Genomic DNA, 26,717 nt, shown 5'->3' with positions numbered 1-26,717 from the left:
ATAATTACTTAAATAATTAGTCATAACAAGGCAAAAATATTTTCCGATGAAAATATAGGTTAACATTAAGAAATAAAAAATATCTTATTAAATACTATTAAAATAAGGAAAAATATTTTTCAAAAACTATTACAATTAGGTAAATAATATTATTAGTGGAAATCAGTAGGAAATGTTTCATCAATTTGGTTAATCATTTCACTTAGTATTTTCAAGTAATGTGGTTTGTACAGTTTACTCTTGGTTATTTAATAGTTCTACAATACTGCGGTAAATAAATACATCCAGCTTGTAAAATTAATATCATATTTTAAAAAGAATTTTTAAATATTATAGATGGGGAGAGATTTACCTTTTGTAAAAGTAACAACAAAGACTTTGACAACTGTTTAAAGAGATCTATGCAAGAAGCTATTAAATTACTAAAAGACGGTGAGTATATATAACTTTTTTTATAAGTAACCAAATATGGAATACCATTTAGTTTTTGTGTTATATAAAAAAGTATTGTAAATCAAATATATTTATTCTTAGTTATTATCAGTCATACAGTTGCACATAACTTAATAAAGCCGGGACCCCATTAGGTCACACGCCACGCCACACCACCCCACGTCTTTAAGATCTGTGCGTATGGTTTTCGAATGTAATACCACAAGATGTTTCGGGATTACCGAATAATACTTTTACCTGATACGAAATGCGTTACCCGGCAACGCTACGACTCCGAAGAAGGAGTAGTGTTGCCGGTATCGCACTGAATGTCAGGTAAAAGTATTAGATAATCCCGAAACAATTCTAGTTGTATTCAAAAGATTATACAACGAAATAAAGTGCATATGTATATCCTTCTTATCTTAAACATAATTATTATAATTTGCTATTTTGTAATAAGAATTGACAGGGTATTTTGTGGAACTGACAGGAATGACTTCTGAATTAATCTCCTCCTTCGGAGTCGTAGCATTGCCGGTATCGCATTGAATGTCAGGCAAAAGTATTAGGTAATCCCGAAACAATTCTAGACGTATTCAAAAGATTATACAACAAAATAAAGTACATATGTATATCCTTCTTATATTAAACATTTTTATTATAATTTGCCATTTTGTAATAAGAATTGACGGGATATTTTGTGGAACAGGAATGACTTCTGAATTAATATTTCAAAAAATGACAATTACAATATGGCCACCAAGCGATAATCACTTATTAATCACATCCTTCCGATCCTTCTATATAGGAACAAGCTCCTTGTGAAGGGTACACAAACGCATTTCAAATACATCTGAAAGTCAACCTTAAAGGTCGTTTAAGGTCTCACAACAAGGTTCTTTCTGGAATCACTCAAGGAGGTTTGAAAGCCACATATGTCAAGGTCAAGCGAACTGCGCATGTGGAGGAGCCCAATCGGCTAATATCTCCTACTTATTACAGACAGATACATTTATTACAGACAGACGGACAGACAGACAGACAGACACCATGAAAATATTTTGTATTTAGATCATTTATGACCCGAATAACTCATTTTTAGTGAAATTAAAAAAACGTCTCACAACGTTTCTTTGTTTCTTTATTATAATATATTACAGACAGATACATTTATTACAGACAGACGGACAGACAGACAGACAGACACCATGAAAATATTTTGTATATAGATCATTTATGACTCGAATAACTCATTTTTAGTGAAATTAAAAAAAAAATTTTGCCGATCTTAATAGCCTGCCATACCTAGTGGTATGGTCGGCTAAAAATGATTATCATAATTTTTAAAGCCATATGTTAAAAAACAGTTCGTTTCTTGTTTCAGATATTCCCGAGTATAATTTAACAAACCTTAAAGTAGTTAGACCTTCAAAGGTTACAATACAAGCTGGAGTAGGAGCTGTCCAATTAATCCAAAATTACAAAAATGTAGAAATTACCGGTTATTTAGATGCAGTAGTTAAGGAGGCTCAGTGAGTTTTAATCGATAATAACTGAGAAAACATTGCATTTACTAGTAGGGTCAAGTGGTGTAAAAATGAAACCACGCCCTATTTAGGTAAATATAAGACATTCAAATGAAACAAGTGAAAACGTATATTCAGTCAGTTTTTTTGTTAGAAACAATTAACAATTAAACAATTGTCATTGATCATTCCTATAATTTGTCTATCTTTCTGTAATGAATCTTGGAAAAACTGAAATTACAAATCCGTTGTCTCGTTTTAAAGTTTACTACTAAACTTTTGTTGGGTAACATCAGTATCAAGGAGTAAGCGTTCGACACCTTAAGTTTTGTTAGTATGAGAAGCTAGTTTTTGGAGGGGTCAATTTGTTACATACACGGGTTTTATAATGAGATAAAGGTAGGTATAAATATGAGAAAAATAAAAAAAGGGAAAATGGAAAAAGACTGCAAAGTTAGTTAGCAGCAGTCATGGAATTGTAATACAACAATGTCATATAATAATGACCGCATCAGCTGTCATGGAATTGAGCAATTAAAAACATATCATAAATCATTTTTTTTCCAATGGAAACTGACTTTTTTATTTCACTAGTGAAAAGGTGTTCGTTACTTTTCGCCTATAAATGTTCCTATACCTAAAATAAATTGTTTTTAAGTCATTTAAGATTTATCTTTAAAGCGTAGGTATATTTTTCTTTGTTTTAACCAGTAGGCTATGACTTTAAACTTCAAGTGATGTAAAACAATAGATCTGGCCATGTCATATTATGACAGTTTGTTCAAAAAGCTGTATGTTATCAAGGATACTGTAGAGATAAGGATAGTTCGATTTCTATCTTCCTGCACTGTCAGTTCTTTTACATCATAGGGACCGAGTTGAAGTTAGCGCTAAAGATTTTAGACAGTGACAGATATTATTTGCTTTTGACGGACGAGCGCACAGTGCGGTGGAAGATAAATTTAGTGCAACCGTTTGGTTAGAAATAAGCAAAAAAATGTGTACTGATAAGAATAAATAGTAGACATTCCAATTGATATAAAAATACAAGAATATTCTTTGTATTTCGATACATTTTCATCAACCAAATTTGGTCGTTTTCTGCTCACCAAGGAGCAAGGCAGAGATCATACGAAAACAAAATATTTACAAGTGCTTATACATTTTATTCCAAAGCCAAATTATGTTGAAGAAGTAGTACGTATATTATTTGATAAAATCCTTCGTGCCTTTGTTCTGCAGATATCAAACTTTCACTTTTTTTCAAATATCGATATATTGAATGATAAGATTTCCAAGATCTTTCCAAGACCTTTCCTTTTTTGAGTTACCAGTAGTTACCAACACAGGTAGTCACAGTCACAGGAAGTTCAAGCTTACCAGGTGAATGCCCAAAAGTTTTATTTCAATCGGATAGTATAAAAACAAATCAAAGACTCATTAAAGGGTTAATAATTGAAGAGCATTCAAAAGAAGAATTGGGTTTTGCAAGTACTATGAGCTTTAGGGCTAGTGGGAGTAAGGATGCTGCTGTAATTGTTGAAACCTTAACTCCATCGAGTTTCATCCGGCACTGAGTTAATGAAAAATTAATAGCTGCCCATACAAGGAAAGGGCTGGCCTTCGGACTTGGTCTTGAGGCCGGGGCTTTTACCCAAATTACCATAGCGGAAATATATCCGCGGACTTTACCTTTCACGCAAACCTATAGTTTTTTGGGTTAAAGGCCCGGACCCAAGGCCAAGGCCGAAGGCAGGGCCTTTCCATGTATGGGCAGTTCATGAATGACACCAATGTTCGGCAATTTTCCTTAAGACAAAAACATCCAAATAATATTCTAGTTAAATAAAGCATGACGATATGCTAAAGTCTTTTTTTACTTTCTGATAATTTATAATAAATCTAAATGATTATTACTAGTTGTAATAAAAGTTTAAAAAATTGTCTTAGATATTTACCTACTATATATGAATTTACATTTACCAAGTGTTAAAATTAAAATATTTATCTTACTTATTATTTTCAAAATAAAATAAAATTTTTTAAAAATAAAATATACAGGGTGTCACAAGATTACAAAGTAATTAAACTGCTAAAGAGTTTTTTGTAAGTATTTCACCTGATATCATAATTTTATGTATTTGGCAATAGTTTACAGTACGGTTTTTGTGTGTCATGTACGAATAATATCATAGTTTTATTATCTTGTATTTATTTATTTATTAATAAATAAATAAATTTAACCATATGGTTGCCATATATTAGACCATTTGCTACGTTCTTAGATTTTAAGTCCCAAACATCGCTCCTGAAGCGGCCCGTACATTATCAAACAAATTGCGCAACACAGGCTGTTGCGCAACGAGTCGCCAATGTATGGTAACGTTTGATGCGTTGCGCAATGGTTTGATAAGTTTCAAGAATGTTATTTGAATTCTTCTGTGCAACATGCGTTTGCACAGCGCGTTTTGTAGTATATGTGTGTGTTGCCCTTCGTTGTGCAATATTTTAGTTCTTTCATCCAAATTCTTTGTTTTCTTTTTCGTTTTTTGGTATCATTGACATCATCTAGGGTATATACGATAATAATTGACGCAATGGAAATTGAGGACATGATTGTTTCTCAAACAATGCACAACTTTTAATAAAAAGTTTGATCAAAATTTACTAAGTGCATGGGTACGGCAGTTGTGCAACGGAACGTTGCGCATCGCTTTGTTGCGCAACTTGTTTGATAGTGTATGGACCGCTGAATCAGTTGTGCAACACAACGTTGAGCAATTAGTTTGATAATGTATGGGCCACTTGAGATTTTGTCCCGCTAGAATAACCATCCGCCGCACTGTGGAGCGCTGGTCCCTGCGTGACGTAAGCATCCACGGCCACTACAACAGCGGCGATTTGGCGCTATCGAACAATCCTTTAGAATATATACAGTCCTTGGTATGTTGTCGATCATCATTTCCTGGCCAACTTTGCGCTGTTTTTTTTTTCAATCATAGGGGATATTATTAATATCAACTATTAGATATCACTAAAGAGCGAAAATACGAGATATATTTTTATAAATACACTTTTTAAACTCTTAAGGGGGCAGGCAGTATTTATAATATAGAAAATTCAAATAATTCGTTTTCTGACAGATGGAAATAAATTTTCTGACAGTTTGCCACTTAATGTCAAAAAAAGCTAGATAAAATCAAGAAAAATATACGTTTTCAAACTAAATCTTAAATAACTTAAAAACGATTTATTTTTGGTATAGAAACATGTATAGGCAAAAAGTAACGAATTGGAATACCTTTTCACTAGTGAAATAAGAAAGTGGGTTTCCATTTGAAAAATATTATTGTCAGAATTTTTTAATCGCTCAATTCCAGGACAGCTACCGCCATTATTATATGACATTTAAACAATTTAGTTTTTGAAATAGATAACCACATGTTAAAAAACAGTGGCTGAATGGCTGCGGTAATCACTAATTTGACTTGGGTTATAAAAATTTTTTTGCCAGGTAGTTTTTTTCGTACAAAAATTTTAAATATTTTTTTTCTCAAAAACGGTTAATGTTAGATATAGAGTGTTTAACATCAATATTCATAGAATTTTAGAGAGAATCTAAGTACCTATGTAATAAAAAATGGGGGCACCCATTTAAAATAAGAAAGTTTCTGTCAACTTCCAGTATTTCTGGAAGTGCCGCCATACTGAAAATACTTTTAATCTGATATACCCTGTATATCCTTAATTATTGTTAATAATTAAGCTTTTAATATAGATAAATCATCTTGTAATTACTGAGATTTTAAAAAGTCTCATTTTTACACCATTCGACTCTAATCTTTTAAAAGTACGAAATATAGATATTAGTGTTTACAAATATTATTATACACTAAAAAATTAATGTTTTAGTTTTGATACAAATCAAGAAATATTTAATTTTACCGTAACAATACCCCAGTATATTCAAAAGGCAGACTACTGGCTAGATGGGAACGTATTGGCCATGCCTGTTGTAGGATCTGGGCCTTCGGTATTGCAACTTGGTAAGTAAACAAATATGGTAACATGGAAATCATTTATTTTATGGATACTAGTTTTGGAAATACATCGTAATACTTAGACCAAAGAACTAGAAACACGATACGGGGTGAGTCTTAAATATGTGCAAATATTTTTAGGGGTACTATATTTCGACCCCAGAAGCACGATTATGATGTTTCGAAAATTTGGATTTTCTTTTTAATTTTGGATTTTTTTTTAGTTTTTAATTAAAAAACATATCTTTATAATATGGTAACAAAGGTATTAGATTAAATTTACAAAGAAGAAACCCCAGAAAAGATCCTGTGGTTCTCAAAATTTAAGCAAAAAATCATTTTTTTGGAAATTTTCAAGGGGAAATATCTCGATTATTTTGGACTTATTTGAAAAATGGTAAATAGAAAATATGTTTCCTTTATCGACATCTACCAGCTATGAAAATATTTGCACTCATTTAAGACTCACCCTTTATAATCCTTAATTAAAAATGATTAAGGTACCGAAACAAAAATTGCATAGAGAGGTAGAAAAAAAACAGTGGATAACTTTTAGACACTAATGTTTTTCTAATGTCTTTTTCGGTTTGGGTACAGTTTTAAACTAAGCGGTTTAAAACTTTGGCGTAAAGTTAACTATAGATAGCAGTTAATTTTCACATTTGTTAATTTTGACAGGCGCCTACTATTTTTATATAGACTATAAAATACAACACTCGTATCTGTAACAGCGCATCGTTATTAGATACTAAAAGAACTTCAGACTTCCATTGTCTTTATTTATTTTAACGTTTCGTTAGAATGTATCACTGTATCAGTTATCCCGAGATCAAATTTGGCAAAACACTATTTCCAAGTATTTTATTTCAGATAATCTGGAGATGAAACATATCCTCCAGCTGGAAAAGTATACAAAGAGCGACAAAACTTATTACAAAATTAAATCATATGATTTGCACATGTCTATCACAAAGGCACACTTGAGGTTTGACAACATGTTTGGTAATAAGATGTTAAGTGACAATTTGAACACTGTATTAAATGAAAATTGGGAAACACTGTTCAACGATACAAAATCTTCAATTGAGGAAGCTGTTATTGCTGTTCTAAAACCTTATATACAAACTTTCTTTAACGAAGTTCCAACAGAGGAGCTGTTTTAGGAATTGTTGAATGTGATTTACATGCTAATAAATAATTTATTTTTAAATATACTTACATTTTCATACGGTTTTCAACAAAAAGCAAAACCAAGACCAAGACTAACTTTATATCTTAGATCTATAAGACCAAGACCGAACAGCGCAACACCTCCTTGATTTAAGTAAGAACAATCTTCAGATTGTCACGGGGTTTTTAACAGGGCATTGTATTCTCAATAAAATCAGAAGGCTGAAGCTAAGAAACAACGGTAAAGGCAGATTCTGTGAGAAAAATGGGGAAACACCAGAACACCTCATCCTCATCACTGAGTGCGCCAAGACGGCAACAATTCGTGCCATAAACTTTGGTAGGGGAGACCTCGTAGTCAGTTCGTTTGATTGCCTTTTCTTGGTGGAGCCTTTGGTAAGGGTCGGAGAATTTCGGGCGAGAAAGGTATAATATATTGTCACCATAGTTGAATTATCACGTAATATGGATGCTACAGGCACTAAAGTAGATGTAAGATCTGTGAACGAAACTACCGATTCAGTGATTGAGGGCAGTTTTGAAGTATCAGGTATTATCTTAGAGTTATTACTAGGGATTTCGGCAATATTGGACACGTCCTCAAATTCAAAGAAAATTTCATTCAGTTTACTAGTAGTAATAACAGTTTTTTTACAGTAATAGTCACACCTTCTCCTATGAAGATGAAAAATCAGTCTTTTCTGGATATCCAACTGATGGAGGAGCCTGGTTTCAGATATTGGCTTTTGTCTGTCTTGGTCTTAGTCTCTCATTTGCCCATCATTATTTTTGCAATGTAGAAATTGTGTTAGATAATAATAAATCTTCAGAAAAGTCCTATAGTAATTCGCCACTTGCACTGGAAGAAAATCTACAAAAGGTCAACGATTTTTATAGACGTATCTGTTGAAAAAAAACTAAAGTGTTCTTGAATAGTAGAATTTATATATTTTAAATAGTTCTTTTCTTTGTTATTTGTGTTTTTTTGCTTCCGACGATGGGCAAATATATACTTCCCGAAACGTTAAGCATTTTTTTTGTCCCTTAGGCAAATATATTTTATTAGTAAACCACCGCTGACAAGTTGGTCTTCGTTGAATTAACACAGCAGCGTTTACAAAAAATAACTAAACTCACCGGCAAAAAAAACCGGCCACTAAAAACTAGTCCCAATTTCAAAGTTGGATTTCTCGCGAACCACTCATTAGATTTTGATGATTTTTTTTTAAATTGTAAATTAATACCTTCTTAATGGATGCTACGTCTGAAATTTTTATTCCGAATTTATTTTGAGCATATACAGGGCACAACAATAAGACGAAGTTTTTTGCCCGAACTTTGTAACACCCTGTGGGGTGCAGCAGCGGTAGTAGCCATTGCTAAATTAAATCACATTGTAGCCTCATCTTTTATGAGCATTTTGCTTTTTTTAATCAGCACTTTATCTCTTTTTGTATTGAAGATATGCTGTTTTAAAACGAACGTTTCGGAAAAATTCAGAATCCATCTCGGAAAAGGCGGAAAGTTTTATGTGTAAATAATCAAGGCAACATAGGCGAAAAGGGATTTATGAGTATTTGCAATATGAAAAAAACGGTTGTCAAATTAAAGAATGCCATTATCTGTAACGGCTGTTGCTCATATTATGGCTTTAATTGAGGCCGAAGACGTTATGTCTCCGATACCCTGGGTATATTTCGAACAACAGTCCAGGATGCCTGGAATCGGTATATGGAAACGGGAAATTTCACTAGGCGAGTGAACACTAGATATTAGTCCCTTAAAATTTCTTTACCTTTATTTTAATTTTCATGTTTTAGTTAGTTTACGTCTACGTTCTAATGTTTGATTTGATTTTAAAGCTTTTTTCGAAGCGTTTGTTTTAAAGCAGCGTATCTCCAATACAAACAGAGATAATGTCGTAATTAAAAAATCAAAATACTCACAAAAGATGAGGCTACAATGTGGTTTGATTTAGCAATAGCTACTACAGCTGCTGCACCCTACAGGGTGTTACAAAATTTGGGCAAAAAACTTCGTCTTATTGTTGTGCCCTATATATGCTCATAATAAATTCGGAATAAAAATTTCTGACGTAGCATCCGTTAAGAAGGAATTAATTTAACATTTAAAAAAAAATCATCAAAACCTAATGAGTGGTTCACGAGAAATCCAACTTTGAAATTGGGACTAGTTTTTAGTGGCCGGTTTTTTTTGCCGGTGAGTGTATTTTGTTTCGTATATTTCTCGACAGTGCAAGTGATGAAATGCCCATAGGACTTTTTTGAAGAGATGAATCCGCCACATACATAGGTATAGATTTTTTTTAATAATAATTCTGTTACAGAAGTAGGATATTTGATGAAAATACTTATTTATTTATAAAATTAATGATACAACAACTAACAAGAACAGTGACATCAGGCTACCCTTCACAACATTACTGCCACTTCCGTCATTTCCAGTATTATTCCTTAATGGATCCCAATCTCTACTAAAATCTCTTCCGTATATACCAAAAGCTAAAAGTCTGCTTTGTGGTTTATTTAACTCTAACCGTTTTATAATCTGAGAGTCCCTAGTTTCATAATCCCAGGTATAATGAGATACGGGCAGCGGATGAATGGAACTCAGCAATGTCGTTGGAAATTGAATTTTGTTTTCTGACGATGAAAAATTACCAGTTATATTGATAGAATTGATTGTTAGTGGCCAAATTACGTTAGAGTAATTACTAAACCTGAAAAAAGAATAAGATAATAATTTCTAAAAATTAAAGTAAATAAACTAAATGTTAATATCTCCTTTTTGCTGTTAAGACTAATCTGGATAACGCTCGATAGACCAAAATATGCTGGGAATAAAAACAAAAAGTCCGTAAAGAAATAGAGTTGATACGACAAAAGATACAGGTAATATATGTCATCCACAAAATCAAATCCCTCAAGTAGTAATGGGCAGGACACCTGGCACGAAAGGCCGATAACAGATGGACTACAAAAGTTACAGAATGGTACCCACGAGGAATTAAAGAGTCTATTACCCTGTACTGTTCGGGTCGCTCTCAGGGGTCGGGTAAAGCGGGTGTGTGGCCGAATGAAATATATATTATATGTCAGAAATCTGAGACTGAGCCCGATCCTATCATGTTAAGCCATACCCAAAATTCCATACACATGTGCTTTGATTAAGGTTTCATTAAGGTTTGCAGAGCTTTAGCATTTGCGATAAAATAGCGAGCAATTTGTTCCAAAACCATATAAATTATATATAACTGTAATCAGAAAACATCAATTTATTTCTGTATTGTAACGGAATTTTAAATTATGCCTTTATTTTCAAGAAAAGTTAGTCAAAACATAAGGAATCATTTTTGGGGCAAAAGTTGTCCCCCTCACAAACAAAATTGACGTGTTTTTGAATTTTCTGAAAAAAAAAATTACCCTGGCTGTTATGCGTTGCGGAACGTTTTCGTTAGGCCACCCTGTATATTTATGCTCTGCGCGCGCAACTTACTGCTTGGCGTTACGAGTACAACAAGCGACGGGCGAAAATCCTATTTTTAAATACGAGCGATATTTCGCTCGAGCGATCGCTCGGTTATTGAAATCGCTTGAAACTCGAGTACTCGATTATTGAAATTAATCGGTATTTCCCATAGACTTAAAATAATATATTATAATATATATTTTTTATTTTAAGTCAATGGTTTTTCCCATCACTAGTAAAATGCCCATAGGACTTTTTTGGACATTTTTTAATATTAATTCTATTACAGAAGTAGGCTATTTGATGAATATACTTGTTTATTTATAAAATTAATGATACAACAACTAACAAGAACAGTGAAATCAGGCTACCCTTCACAACATTACTGCCACTTCCGTCATTTCCGGTGTTATTCCTTAATGGATCCCAATCTCTGCTGAAGTCCCTTCCGTATATTCCAAACGCTAAAAGTCTGCTTTGTGGTTTATTTAACTCTAACCGTTTTATAATCTGAGAGTCCCTAGTTTCATAATCCCAGGTATAATGAGATACGGGCAGCGGATAAATGGAACTCAGCAATGTCGTTGGAAATTGAATTTTGTTTTCTGACGATGAAAAATTACCAGTTATATTGATGGAATTGATTGTTAATGGCCAAATTACGTTAGAATAATTACTAAACCTGAAAAAAGAATAAGATAATAATTTCTAAAAATTAAAGTAAATAAATTAAATGTTAACATCTCCTTTTTGCTGTTAAGACTAATCTGGATAACGCTCGATAGAACAAAATATGCTGGGAATAACAACAAAAAGTCCGTAAAGAAATAGAGTTGATACGACAAAAGATACAGGTAATATATGTCATCCACAAAATCAAATCCCTCAAGTAGTAATGGGCAGGACACCTGGAACGAAAGACCGTTAACAGATGGACTACAAAAGTTACAGAATGGTACCCACGAGGAATTAAGGAGTCTATTACGCTGTACTGTTCGGGTCGCTCTCAGGGGTCGGGTAAAGCGGGTGTGTGGCCGAAGGAAATATATATTATATGTCAGAAATCTGAGACTGAGCCCGATCCTATCATGTTAAGCCATACCCAAAATTCCATACACATGTGCTTTGATTAAGGTTTCATTAAGGTTTGCAGAGCTTCAGCATTTGCGATAAAATAGCGAGCAATTTGTTACAAAACCATATAAATTATATATCACTGTAATCAGAAAACATCAATCTATTTCCGCATAGTAACGGAATTTTAAATTATGCCTTTATTTTCAAGTAAAGTTAGTCAAAATATAAGGAATATTTTGTTGATGTTTGACCATCCAAATCTTAAAAATACAGAAGTTGTCTAAAAATATGCTACAATACGGATATAGTATAATCATTTATCATTAATTTCCTTCTTCATTTGTTTAAAAACACCTAGCCAGTTTTATACAGGGTCCGGCAATAGTGCGTCGAGCATCTGTAGCTCCTAGAATAGAAAACTTGGGAATTTTGTTTAAGTGCAAACCTAAAGTACAGTACGTCTACTGGATTTGTGTCTATGAAAGGAATGCGGACAAAAAATATTTAAATAAACAGCAATTTATTTTATACGTCAACTTAACGAGTACGTCACCGCAAATCGCTCTGCCCACTCATTTTATTGGCTACTTGCAAATTTGTTGAATTTTTATTGATGGTAGGCGTCGTCTATTTTTTTACGAAAAACATCGAGAGCATATCGTTTCCCCTCTCACGGATACCCCGTAGCTACAGAACGAACAGACGTACTGTGTACCAGGATGTATTTCCGGAAAATATTTTAACTTCTATAGGGTGGCTCAAAAAAGTGTTAGTGAATCTGGATGATTTTTTTTAAATTGAACACCCTGCATATTACTGCATTTTTGGCTTCCTTTCAGATCACATTACATAATTCTAAGATATGAGTAAATCAATTTAGATAGTTATAAAAATATATATTTTTCAACCCTTCTTAAAAAAAATATTAAAAATACTTACTTATACTTACGTGTACTTACTTTGCTATAAATATGGTAATCGTAAATTATACAGGATGTTCAATATTCTACACCAAACTTTCAAAAATATAAAATAACTTTTCTTCGATTTTTTAAATGGAACACCCTGTATATTATTTTTTTATTAGATGGAGAATTAAAAAATGAACATTTTTTGTATTTAAAGTATTTCAAAATTTTTAATAGTTTTCCGGATACACGCAGTACTATTTCATATGGCGCTTTCAATGGTAAAATACGAGAGAAAAATCGTTGGGTGACTGATAAAAATTTACTACTGAAAATGCCATATGAAATGCACAACCGGGAATATCTTCGAAACCGTTAAAAATTTTGAAATACTCTAAATACAAAAAATGTTCATTTTTTAATTATCCATCTATTGAAGAAATAATATACAGGGTGTTCCATTTAAAAAAAACGAAGAGAAAATTATTTTATATTTTAGAATGTTTGGCGTAGAATTTTGAACATCATGTATGATATACGATTTTCATATTTATAGCAAGTAAGTGCAGACCATCTAAAGTAAATATCTAATATAGTTTTGATTTCAGGACAGTTCTTGGTATTATTAATAATTTTTTTAAGAAAAGCTGAAAAATATATAAATTTTATATATTTATTAATATCTCTGAAATTATCGAAATATATTTACTCTTGTCTTGGGATTATGTAAAGTGACATAAAAGGAAGCTAAAAATGCAATAATATACAGGGTGTTCCATTTAAAAAAAATAATCCTGATCCACTCACACTTTTTTGAGCCACCCTATAGAAGTTAAAATATTTTCCTGAAATACATCCTCGTGCATACTTTAGGTTTGCACTTAAACAAAATTCCCAGGTTTTTTATTCTAGGAGCTAGAGATGCCGGACGCACTATTTCCGGACCCTGTATAGAACGTTAAATGCCGAACGCTTATTTTGGTACTTTTTCGGACTATAGTAAAATAGACTCTTAAGAGACCTAGAAAAAGATCTAACTATGGGACCATGATACTAGGAAATTACCAGGAATAAGTTGGACCCGCATATCCACCAATAGACAACAATGAACCCAATTACAAAGAGATTATCTAAATATGTAAACTATAACTGGAAATAAGCTGCAGATAATGATAATGATGTACCTATAATAATTATTATTTATCATTAATTATTCCTTGATACCTATATTTACCTTCGTCCACAAGAAGAAACTGTTTCATTTAAGCAAGCTACCACGCCACATTGTTCAATTCCTCCATAGTAAAATCCAGAGAAAGTTCTAACTCCGCTGAAAGCTACTAATAAATAAGTATAACTGTCATAATCATTATTATTTTCTATCTTCTCGTTCACTGTAACTGATACATTAAAATTACAGCACAGAACATTTATTTCATCTCCATGGCAAACCGTTTCCGTAACGCTATTTTCGTTAGTGTTTAATACTTTAAAATTATGTTCTAAAACGAAGAGTAATCTATACATTAAAATGGCCTTAAATATAAAACCTAAGAATTTGATTTACCTGCAATCGTTGGGTCTACTAACATAAAAAAATCATCCAAGGTTTTGGCAATATTGTCAACGTCAGTATCGTTAGTACCTTCAACAAGAGATATATTAGTAGATATGGCATCTTTTGAAACTTGATGTGAAAGTATTTTGGTACTGGAGTTGCTTAGAATGACTTGTTCCAAAGGACCATTTTTTCCTACAAATTGAATAATTTAATGGTAATTAATGATATATGCCTAAATAAAAAATATCCCAGATAAGACCACAGCCCTTCACTAACCATCTTGATATAGATACCGACTCAATATCTGGTTATTATTAAAGGCAATAGCACAATAGAACGTAATAGAGAATTGTAAACTCAGTTAACAACGATAACCAAAAAGTAAAGGGGCAACAAACTAATGAGGTTCTTGAATGTCCAGATTGCGGAAGAGAGGTAACATCACCTATGTATAGGGCTTTTCAGACACAGAAAAGCTCATGAAAGAAAACGCCTTGCTTAACCATCTTCTGATGCGTGTCAATTACTCATCAGCAAGTAAGCAAGTAAGTATTATTAAAGGGTATACCTTGTGTGAGTATACCTTGTGTGAGTGTATACTCACACAATACCATAAAGGGTAAGTGGTTTTAGAAAAAAATACATATCAAAGATTCTTTCTGCCTGTGCTCTAATATTTGGATGGCTTATGGTACCTTATGGTAAGTGATTTTATATGGCTAGACGGAATGTGATTAATGATTGTTGTGTATTTTTCTCTCTAGAGAATGTTGTCTTACATTTAGCATGATTGATGTACTTCCTTTTAAAAAAACTGCTACATAATGTGCTTTGTTATTTTTAATGATGTTGCCTAAACAGTACCTCTCTATAGTTGCTCAATTGGGACCAGTACGATTTAGGAGAGTAGCAGATATAATAGAGAAATTGTACAGGAAAGCTGTAAGTATAGCAAATGCTTATGCATTTTGGTGGTGTAGAGAAAACCTTTGGTCTACAGACCAAAATGTCTACACGATGGTGATTTGAGGTACAACTGAACTACAAATTGAACTATAGTAGAGTCGCCAAAGAAGAGAAATATTATGATTTGAAAAATGAGTTTATTAAGATGATAGCTTGATGATGATATTTATTACAAGTCAAAACCTGATGTGATTTTCTTAAACCACTCTATTAATTATGGTAGTAATGAATATGTATGTAGATATGTTTTAGATATATTTCAGATGGTAAGTACATGCACCGAATAATAATATAACGGTTTAATAACGGTTTTATTATTCAGTGTTAATGGTTTTTATAACGGTTTTATTATTCGGTGGTACATGGTAAGTAGGATACAGATAGCATAGGGGTACGACTTTGACAACCGGTTTCCTGAATCGTACCATTTGCAAGGCTTTTAAAAAACTGATATATTTCTGTTTAAATAATGTTAATAAAAGTATGAAATTTTTTTATAAGGTATTAAAGAGATCAAACAAAATATTCGTCATAGTCACAACCATTCAATCAGAAAAAATTAAAAAAAATTTTAACTTTTTTGCAAAGCAATATGGTTTAAGAACTTGCCTCTATATTTCTATATATCTTTTCTTTATTTGTTTTCTTTATAATTTTTGTTTCTATGTCCCTTCCATTTCTGGCCACAATTTCTGGTTTTAAATTATTTGCTATAGTAAAGATTATTTTTTAAAGTATCTAAATTTAAGATGACTCTCCACACTATGGATCAAATGTCCTCCAACGTTGGTTCCAATATTTGCCATAGTAATATGTGCTTTCCAGTGCGTTTTGCTTACCGTATGCTATAAGCTATATACTGCACGGATAAATTAGGTGTATTCGCCTTATTTTACATAGAAGTCATAGAATAGGTAATTTTTTTTAATACCTACCTAAAAATATCCCAGATCCACCAGCTCCCCTACTAGGATTACTAGATCCAGAAGCCAAAAGCACCACATCGAGCTCCTGTGCCCACATCTGTTCAGTTTGCAACGCTAAATATATTTATAAAAAAAATATAATATACATATAGGTATTCAATGAAATGAACTAATACCTGTTAAAAAGGGTAACTCTGATATCCAATTCAAAGGAAATATGATATTTTCAACCTGATGTTGACGTGTTAGATTGAACGCTGGCGTAGTAAACTGAATGTCAAAGCATGTCATGAGTCCAAATGAGGAGTTTCGAATTTTGAAGATTGAAATATCCGGATAAGCAGGTTTGCTCTTGCCATATTCTCCAAATAGGTTAAATTTTCGATACCTAAGAAAGATAGAAATAAATTATGTATTGCAAAACACATTTCTGCGCAAAAATTGAGTTACAAATAAGTACACACAGAAAATAAATAAGTACAAGGTGATTCAAACTTCCCGTCCTTGGCTTATAACAGGAAAAGGAAAACTGCAAATACAAATTTCGAAGATAGGATTTGAAAGGCTGTGTGTAAGGTATATTTTTTCGTATTTAAACATTTTTGAACTTTTTTGAAAATGGTGAAAATGACGTCAAAAAAATATTTTTTTCACAAAGTCGTCATTTTTTTCATATTCTGAAAGAACATGTTTTTTTAAACAACTTTCATTAAAAAAGTTTTTCGCTATCTTTATTTGGTTACAAGCTATGGGACTCTAAATTTAAATTTTTTTAATAAATCTCAACTCACCCCGTGATAAGAATTAAGTCGGCCAGGTACAGTTGTACAGATATAGGAATAGACTTGGGGATAGCACCGGTCGCCGTGTTATTTTATATTTCTCACGTCTTTAGCTATACTTGTTAAGTTGTAACAAATGATCGTTTTAAGTTGATTAAACCAAATAATATTTTGTCATTAGTATCTTTTTTTGGTAAATTAACATTATTAACAATTAATGCAAAGTTATTGTTTAAAACAAAAAACGACATAATGTAATAAAATAAAAAAATTGAAAATAACATATTAATATTGCAATGAATTTGGCTGAAGGGGTAAGTTGAGATTTATTTAAAAATTTCATCTTTAGAGTCTCATAGCTTGTGAAGAAATAAAGATAAAGAAAAACTTTTTTAATGAAAGTTGTTTAAAAAATATGTCCTTTCAGAATATGAAAAAAAAAATGATGACTTTGTGAAAAAAATATTTTTTTTGACGTCATTTCCACCATTTTGAAAAAAGTTGAAAAATGTTTAAATACGAAAAAATATACCTTACACACTGCCATTCGCATCCTGTCTTCGAAACTTGCATCTGCAGTTTTCCTTTTCCTGTTATAAGCCAAGGGCGGGAAGTTTGAATCACCCTGTACGTTACGTAAATAGTACTGGATATGTTAAGCAATGTCTTTTTAGCTGCTTGAATATTTTTATAGTCTAGGAGGCAGTGAATTTTTTTTGTATTTATTTTCCCAGTGGGAAAATATACAGGGTGTTTCAAAAAACATGTGCCATCTCTCGTGGGGAGATTCCTCACGTAAAAATAAAATTTATTTTTCATATCAACATAGGTCCGATTCTGCTTTGTTTCGTAGCTACAGCGTGTTAAAGTCTTAAAATTTTTTCGATTTATTGTAATTTTCTACCAAGTCCTTTTAGAGTTTTGAATGAAATTTTGAGGGTAAAAGTTACTATAAATGCGACATATTTTAATGCTAAAAAAGTGTCGATATATTCACCAGGGACGTGGATATGGGTTATCACTTGAATATTTTTCTAAAAAAAAACATGTACGCCACTGTATTCTTTCTCTTGTTATCGAAATAGTGTAAGCAGTTTAATGCCGATTAAAATTGTCCCTTGATATTTTGTCGATTTCGGCCTCCTTGATGAGATAAACGCTATTTTATTAATTTGTTTTGATGAAAGCCTTAAAAGCAACAATTTAAAAATTTTAATATTATTAACTTGCGAAAGTTCTAAATAAGTATTCATTGATTCCTCATCAAAAAATATGAAAAAAAGTTCCTATAAACATGGGTATGGAGATGCATAGTTTTAGAATTACAGGATGTTAAAACTTTTTAAAATTAGGTAGGTTTTTTGTAATATCTTAAATTCTTAAATACCTGTATTTTTTTATTTGAAATTTCTGTAGGTTGGGCTAATAGTAATAATAATTAATAGTAATAATATTTAATAATAAATTAGTTAAAATATATAATTTATTAATTTTTTAAATTATTAAATGATTAATAAAATTTCGTTTATCTCATCAAGGAGACCGAATTCCACAAAATATTAAGAGGTAACTTTTAATTGGCATTAAACGGCCTACACAATTTTGATACAAAAAGAAAAAAGTCACAGGCGCATATGTTTTTGTTTGAAAAATATTCCAGTGATAACCCATATGCACGTCCCTGATGAATTTATGGACACTTTTTTAGTATTAAAATATGTAGCACTTATAGCATAGTATAAGGACTTATAGTAACTTTTACCAAAGCTTTTACCCTCCAAATTTCATTCGAACCACCAGTGGCGGACTAAGAGGGGGCGGAAGGAGCGGTCCGCCCCGGGCCCCGTTTTGTAGGGGGCCTCCAAATCTCAATAAGTAATTTTTTATTCAACTGGCAAACAAGACCAATATGTGTTCAGTAGTTATGAAGCAATTTGTAGGTGGAGTATTCAAAATAATTAATATATGTATGTAAAATAATTATCAATTATCAGGCCCCAGTAATTCTCAATGGCATTTTCTATTTAGGAAATTAAATCAAGGGGTAATTTTCTTTGTTTGAAATATCGAATAATTTTTATTATTTTTTATGATTTTAAAGATTACAATAATTATGAATATAAACTTGAATTTATTTATTTTAGCTTTTAAGTTATATTTCAATGGTTTCATTATTTATTTTTACTAAATAAACATTTTAAATTACAACCAGTGCACAGCATAACTTGTATTCTAGCTTTCTAACCGATGCGCGATGGTGAGTACTGCCGTCTTTAGTATAACGAGGGCCACGAGTCTGAGACAGCGAAGGGGCCCCTCGAATCTGATATTTTGTAGCGGTGTTTCCCTGGAACGGTCGCGAAAGTAACGCGGCTAATTTGTGGAACCGGTATTTCCATCACTTTGTCATCATAAGTTGCCATTAAATACATGCGAACATTCGCTTGGGGATTTCAATAATTTAATCCCTTTAATTTATTACAGTTGGGGTTGGAACATTTGGTGTTACAACAGCAAAATAAAACACTAATTCACCACAATACACCAAAACACTTTATTTTTGCACTATAATACGCCCATTTCGCTAACCATGTTAATATCATGAGCAGATGATTATAAATATTAGAGTTTTGTGAATTATTATTTAATTATTTAATTTTGCCACCTCTACTTTAGTCGACTATTTAGTTTTATTACATCAAATTGCATTCGTTTATCGATTTAAAAGTATTATTATAAGCTTTAAAAAATTGATGTAATCGTTTTTGAGCTTTTGAGTTAACACGAATAATTTGAATTTCTTATATTATAAATACTGCTGCTTTAAAAGTTTAAAAAGTGTATTTATAAAAATATATCTCGTATTTTCGATCTTTAGAGATATCTAATAGTTGATATTATTAATAATATACCATATGATCGAAAAAAAAACAGCTCAAAGTTGGCTTGGAAATAATGATGGAGAATATACTGATTTTTGAAAAAAATTCTACAATATGACATGGTCAGATCTCAGATCTATTGTTTTATATTACTTGACGTTTAAAGTCATAGGCCTACTGGTTAAAATCAAGAAAAATATATGCTTTAAATATATATGTTTTTAACTAAATCTTAAATAACTTAAGAACGATTTATTTTCGGTATAGGAATATGTATAGTCAAAAAGTAACTAATAAAAAAAGTGGATTTCCATTTGAAAAAAATGATTTATGATAATTTTTTAATCGCTCAATTCCATGACCGCTGCGGCCATTATTATATGACATTCGGCCACAATAATGCTTTATTCAGATACAATTTAATTTTTGAAATAGATAGCCACATGTCTTCTCTTTACGGCACAGTGGCTGTGGTAATGACTAAATTTGACATTTAGGCTATACTGGCTATACACATACTTTTGATAAGAAGTTTTTTTTGTCCAAAAATTATAAATATTTTTTTCTCAAAAACAGTTAACGTTAGGTATAGAGTGTTTAATATTAAAATTCATAAAATTTTACAGAGAATTTAAGTATGTAAAAAATGAGGGCACCCGTTTAAAATAAGAAAGTTGCTGTCAACTTCCGGTACCCGGAATTGCCGCCATATTGAAAATGTTTTTAATCGATAGATCTCGTTGTGAAACAATGATGTGCAAAAAATCTCCGATCTAGATATTGTAGTTCTCTAGAAACTTCTAATGCACGCTCAGACTGGGACACCCTGTATAAATACTTGAATTTTGTCAACCATTATACGTATGTTATTTCATCTTTACAAAATTTGCATTAGAAGTATATCATTATCTAAACAGACCGGGGGCCACATTTAGCTTCGCCGCCCCGGGTCCCCGACAGGCTTAGTCCGCCACTGCGACCACTAAAAGTACATGGAAGGAAATTATAATACATCGAAAAATTATTAAGACTTTAACATCCTGTAGCTACGAAGCAAAGTAGAATCGGACCTATGTTCATATGAAAAATATGTCTTATTTTTATGTGAAGAATTTCCTCACGAGAGATGGCACATGTTTTTTGAAACACTCTTTATAAAAGTATGTTCAGATGGTGACATTAAATGACAATTTGTGAGTATGGCTAAAATTTTCTGATGGGTCGCTAGATAAGAAACTAAAAACTTCCACTTATTTTTCCAGTCATAAATATTTGCCATTTCTTAAAGTGAATCATTTTATTAATGAAAATAACAGTCTGGCACATCCCAAGCGGAAGAAAGTCAGCCTGTGTGAAAATTTGCGGATGCATAAACTTGACAGATTCTTGAAATCCGTACCTAACTCTTATTTTCCCATTCTTGAAAATTAACGTATCATTTGATACTATCATAAACTATAGTCAAAAGCAAGCCTGACTGATTTACAAAATTGGCAAATGAGTCTGGCCGTATTTTTATTAATATTTTTACACATAGAGCAAAAACTAAATACAAATAAATGTTACCTAGCTAACAGGCTACCGTTGGTACCAAACACAACGTTGGTATTATAAAATATGTGATCAGTTTCATCGCAGTTCGTGCTAGTGTCACATTTATCTTTTTCTGTTAAATTGATAACAATTGTAACGTTGTATTTTATTGCTGCACAGGAAAACTCTTCTAGAAATTTCGAATAGCTGTCTTCACTATAATTGCATAAAACTACGTCGTATAAAGGTGGTAGTGTGGCTGCTGTAGTGGCATAACTGTTAAGGTACGTTAGTGTAGATTCTGGAAAAATAATTAGATCCATATCCTAAAAATTTACAGAATTTTAGAGATTTATTTTTAATTTTATTTTTAAATATTGACAAGTGTTTACTATGGTCCTGGCTGTAGTGTCGTGGCCAGTGGACTTCGAGTTGGCGAGTTACCAACTAGGGGGAGGAGGGCCATGGTCAGGTCCTTACAATAGGAATTGACCTCGAATCCGAGGAGGCAATAGAAAAAGAGAGATATACCATATGTTATAGATTTGGGACAACACCAGTATACGGTATCAGGTCTAAAGAGAGACCAAGTTAAATGCAGAAAATGGAGACAGATCCTCCTGCCTCCATCTCGAGGGTACCTGAGCCGGAGACAAGCGCCTTGACTGTGAAGGTGATAGATGTCCACTCCTCGGAAGATGAACAGTTATTGTCAGAGGAGGATGGGAAATATGCTGTCTCCCCTACAACAACAAGATCCCCATGTATGATGAGTTATAGACTGCATGATGAATTAATTATAACTGAAGAAAAAGGATCACAATAGATCGTGGTGATTAACCCCCCTTCCACTCATTCTATATTCTACAAGTGTGATACACCATTGTTTTAGGAAGGCAAAAATCTTTTAAAAGAGGAAATAAAAAATCCACGTCCGTATTTAAAAAAAATGAAGTAGATAATCTGTTGATAATGATTGCTAAGAAACAAAAAGTCAGATTAAAAATCTAATAACATGAACTTGTAGAGCAGGAAAAGTAGCATTAGGAATGTGAAATTTGAATTTTCATATCTTAAAATAGAACCAGGAAAATATAAAAAAGAAATCGTAAAAAATATCCTAAGATGTAATAGGATTTTTTTGGAGTAGAAGCTCTCCCATTTCATTTGTTATTATACATAATACTAAATACTTATTTTTAGTACAACATTTTATATGCATAAGTATAGGACACCGTGTAGTATGAAATATGCGCATATTTTAAGCACACATATCAAAGAACAAAGAAATATTCCTTTATTCTGTTTCATACAATCAGATTTTATAATAATCTAATATTGGAGCAAAAATATTAAACAAAAAATGAAATAGAATCTCCCCCATCTCATTTACTAATACACATAACACTAAATATTGACTTTTAGTACATTATATTTGCATAAACGCAGGTATACCATATCAAGCAACATAAAAACATTAATTGTTTTCTTAAAATAATTAAAACGTATTTTTAATTTCTATAATAATTGCTGTTTTGAATGCAGGTCCAACGTAGTGGGCTTTGCAAACGCGTCACCTTAGCAACTGTCACTAAAGTTTAACAAAAAAAGTTAAATAATATTTTTCTCCGCGCTCAACAAAAAGATATGTACACAACACGTGATTTCTTAATAATTTCTTTTAATTTAGTGTTAGTTTCTCTGAATTTACTAGAATATTAAAGGGTTGTATAATATAGTAAATATAGTGAAAAGTGTAATTGACTTTTAAATTAGTGGTAATGGTGTTTTCAGAGCTGTTTGATTAAGGTAGGATAGTTTTTATTTTTTAATACCTAATTAAAAAAAATCGTAAACAACTACATCGTTTTTGTATTCCTGTATTTGACATTATGTTAATAACTTTGAAATGTACCCATGTGGGACTTAATTAGGATAAAGTTAAGAATCAGATAACCAAAAATTGGCATTTATAGGATAATTTAGAGTACCTATAAAAAATATTCTCTTTGAGTCTGTGCTTGTCTTTGAATACAAAAACCTTATTTTATTAAAAGCGTTCATTGAATAGTTAAGTATTATAATACAGGGTGTCCCAATTATTATATTCCGTGTACAGAATCTCTCAAATTCACAACTTCTCGGAAATTAGAGGAGATCAGTTAAATGGAGGCAAGAAAAAGCAAACCTTAAAATTTTGCAAAAAAAATTCCAAATACTTCCGAAGATTTTTGAAAAAAAAACGGGATATTTTTGCGATTTAATTTCTATTTTTTTATAACTCTATTTGAATTGATATGACAAATAAATTTCACATTCTCATGAACTTCTTTTGTTCTAAAAGATGGTCTTATCAGATTTTAAACCGACGTTTTGTCTTTGAGCTGCTATCATCATTATTTTTTTTAAATATGCCTATATATATGATTTTTTATTAAGAATTTTAGGTCCCGAAACCTATGATGTATGGCACTTATTTGAAAAATTCATATTAATGACATATTCCATAAAAAGTAAAACTCATTTGTTAGAGAAAGAAAGAGAATAGATTTTTGGTTAGACCTTATTCCAAATATACAGGGTGCTACAAATTCGAGGTACGAGCATTGGCATCTCGGAAACCGTAATAGATACGAAGATGGTTAAATTGGGGCAAAGTTGCTCCTTGGCAAGTTCACCAAGATGCCATAAAAAAAGTTTTAAAAATTTCGAGGATTGCTGAGTTTTTTGGAAAAAACGGATTTTTTTGAAAATCAATTTTATTTTTTCCTGTCGTTAATTTTTAGAGAATCAAAAAACTAATTGCACATTCTCATAACCACTTTATTAGGGTATTTTTAGATTTTCAAATTAGCTTATAATTTGTGAGATACAGAGGCCAACTTAATTTTTTTAAATACCTGCATTTTATATTTGAAGTTTTGAAAGACTTCGGTCTCCGGAGTACAATGATATGCCATACTTGATACTTTTTTTTGTTTTGGATACCTTAACAATAAAAAAAACTATTTAATTGTTATTTAAAATAATTTCAGCTTTTTTAATTTATTTAATCTGATTATATTCAGCACAACAATATTGATCAGCGTTAATTAACATTGAATAAGGAAAATCACGTCTTGCAAGATTCAAATAATTAATATCCAGGTCAGCAATTTAAAGATATCAATTATTTTTAACTTTTTTTTATTGTTAATTTGAAATCCCAGTGTACGATCTAATAATATGCGTAATATTAATCTTAGTTATTATAAATTTCTACAAACTAGTTTGTAATGCTCTGCATGTTCGAAAGGGTTACCACCATATTACTCCATAATGCACAAATTTATTTTTCGTTCAATCTTTTTTATAGCTCTTTGAACAGATCTTCTTATACTTCCGAATGCATTTTGTACTCTTTAATTGTTTTTATTACTCGTTAATTGTTTTTGTACTCTTAATGTTGAAATGTATTGATTTCAAATGTCCAAAATTATTTTTATTGGTTTTCTTTATTCAATGTAATTAGCGCTGATCAATATTGTTGTGCTGAATATAATCAGATTATATAAATTAAAAAAACAGAGTAGGATTTGAAATTATTTTAAATAACAATTAAATATTTTTTTTTATTGTTTTACCAAAAACAAAAAAAAAGTATCAAGTGTGGCATATCATTGTACTCAGGAGACCGAGGTCTTTTAAAATCTGAAATAAAAAATGCAGGTCCATATTTAAAAAAAAATAATTTGGCCTCTGCATCTCACAAATTATTAGCTAATTTGAAAATCTAAAAATACCATCAGATAGCCCTAATAAAGTGGCTATGAGAATGTGCAATTAGTTTTTTGATTTTCTAAAAAATAACGACAGGAAAAAATAAAATTGATTTTCAAAAAAATCCGTTTTTTCCAAAAAACTCAATGCTTGAAATTTCCAAAACTTTTTTGATGGCATCTTCGTGACATTCTAAAGCGCAACTTTGCCCCAATTTAATCATGTTCGTATCTATTACGGTTACCGAGATACCAATGCTCGTACCGCGAATCTGTAGCACCCTGTATACATAGTCAACAGGGTTGTTTACGCTATTTATACTTCATCTTTGAAAAATATTTACCTTGTTTTCTGTCGCTTTAGCAATAATATCAACATAGTTTCTTGTGTTAAATTCTAATCTTTCTTCAGGAGATAAAGAATAGTTTAGATTGGGTCCATACTCGACTACAGTAACAGTATATGTTGAATCCTGAAAGTCAAAACCTTGTCAAACATCTTTGAATTTAAAATTCTAATATGCAATCTATAATAAAAAACATATATTTTTTCTGCGCCAAGAAGATTTATAACACTTATTAATTTTTAAAAATTATATTATGATCCTAGATCCTATAACTTCAAAATTAATAACATCATTAAAATGCCAGTATTTACTTACCTGCGCAAATATAAATTGAATATTACAGAAAACGTTAAAAATAAAAATACATGTTATGCTAAATTTCGTGGAATACATTATTACACTACCTTAATCTAAGAATGTAATTAACTTTTCGAGTAATGCTAGACTCAATAAATAATTATGTTTATCTTTAAATACTTCTGTAGTAGATTTATCTGTCTGTAATTTGATACATCACCATCAATAACAATAATAAAAATTTACAATTCTTATCTTTAAAAATCTTGTCGCTAAGGAATATCCTTAGGAATTTCGTATGAAAATAGGAACTATCAAAATAAAACATCTACAGTTTATCAAAATAGGATCATATTTGGTAATTCTAGCGCATTGACGCAAACAACAGAGTGACAACATGTTCAGCATAAAGGAAAAGTCAAGTACGCTGGACAATCTCGTAAACATACAGGAAGGATAGTGTAGTAAAAACATATATACCGGGTGGTGCAAATTCAAATTTTGAACTGGTCAAATATTGGCTGACCCGTTGATTTCCTATGTTTCCAGCGACGATACAGACCACCCGGTAACCCCTACCAACTTCTACCTTGCAAAATAAAATACTAAATCACCACAGTACACCAAAACACTTTTACTTTTACACTGGACGCGCGTTTCGCTAACCATGTTAGCATAATCAGCAGATGATTATAAACTAATGAATGAATAAAGAATGAAGAGGTGTAAAATTCTTAGGACTTGTAGATAACTCGTTAAAATGGGACTTGCTCATCAAAGCTTTATCAAAGAAACTAAGCGCTGCTTGTTTTGCGCTAAAACCAGTTTCTAAGGAACTTAACTTATCAACCTCTAGAATAGTCTATTATGCCCTTTTTGAGTCGCACGTTCCTTATGCCCTTCCATTCTGGGGTACTTGCTGCGCGATAAAATTTGATCGTATTATTTCAAACTTCAAAAGAGAGCCGTTCGATATTTATTGGGCCTGAAGCCTGAACAGTAGAACTCACTGCCAGAATT

General features: G+C 31.6%; 2 protein-coding genes across 3 annotated transcripts; one reads left to right on the top strand and one right to left on the bottom strand.

The window, feature by feature from the left end:
- The first annotated feature begins 138 nt into the window (after positions 1 to 138).
- On the top strand, positions 139 to 7,422 carry LOC115887561. The gene is made up of 5 exons (XM_030907019.1): positions 139 to 270; positions 337 to 432; positions 1,820 to 1,967; positions 5,874 to 6,007; positions 6,872 to 7,422. Exons 1-5 carry the CDS (start codon positions 219 to 221, stop codon positions 7,162 to 7,164), a joined length of 723 nt encoding a protein of 240 aa, XP_030762879.1. The 5' UTR covers positions 139 to 218; the 3' UTR covers positions 7,165 to 7,422.
- Positions 7,423 to 9,528: 2,106 nt separating this feature from the next.
- LOC115887571 (vanin-like protein 3) lies at positions 9,529 to 26,027 on the bottom strand. 2 transcript variants are annotated; one of them, XM_030907030.1, is made up of 8 exons: positions 25,716 to 26,027; positions 25,398 to 25,526; positions 21,329 to 21,621; positions 16,275 to 16,486; positions 16,108 to 16,212; positions 14,213 to 14,398; positions 13,880 to 14,147; positions 9,529 to 9,911 (listed from the first exon to the last, which is right to left on the bottom strand). In XM_030907030.1, the coding sequence occupies exons 1-8, from the start codon at positions 25,791 to 25,793 to the stop codon at positions 9,551 to 9,553; spliced, it is 1,632 nt and encodes a 543-aa protein (XP_030762890.1). In that variant the 5' UTR covers positions 25,794 to 26,027; the 3' UTR covers positions 9,529 to 9,550. The 2 variants fall into 2 exon arrangements, with proteins under 2 accessions (XP_030762890.1, XP_030762889.1); XM_030907029.1 differs by lacking the exon at positions 9,529 to 9,911 and adding an exon at positions 10,960 to 11,342 and having other exon boundaries at positions 25,716 to 26,022.
- Positions 26,028 to 26,717: the final 690 nt, after the last annotated feature.

This window comes from Sitophilus oryzae, unplaced genomic scaffold (genome assembly GCF_002938485.1).
Source record: "Sitophilus oryzae breed Bouriz unplaced genomic scaffold, Soryzae_2.0 scaffold_577_pilon_pilon, whole genome shotgun sequence".
NCBI classification, from domain to species: Eukaryota; Metazoa; Arthropoda; class Insecta; order Coleoptera; family Curculionidae; genus Sitophilus; species Sitophilus oryzae.
This window is presented reverse-complemented; position numbering and strand designations above follow the sequence as displayed.

Excerpts from the sequence above, each read along its gene's own strand:
- LOC115887561 (XM_030907019.1), top strand. The coding sequence starts at position 219 with ATGTGGTTTGTACAGTTTACTCTTGGTTATTTAATAGTTCTACAATAC. Across the intron at positions 1,968-5,873 it reads GCAGTAGTTAAGGAGGCTCA|TTTTGATACAAATCAAGAAA; the intron begins GTGAGTTTTAAT and ends TTAATGTTTTAG. Across the intron at positions 6,008-6,871 it reads GCCTTCGGTATTGCAACTTG|ATAATCTGGAGATGAAACAT; the intron begins GTAAGTAAACAA and ends ATTTTATTTCAG.
- LOC115887571 (XM_030907030.1), bottom strand. The coding sequence starts at position 25,793 with ATGTATTCCACGAAATTTAGCATAACATGTATTTTTATTTTTAACGTT. Across the intron at positions 25,527-25,715 it reads TTCAATTTATATTTGCGCAG|GATTCAACATATACTGTTAC; the intron begins GTAAGTAAATAC and ends TTTGACTTTCAG. Across the intron at positions 14,148-14,212 it reads AGTAGACCCAACGATTGCAG|AACATAATTTTAAAGTATTA; the intron begins GTAAATCAAATT and ends TCTTCGTTTTAG.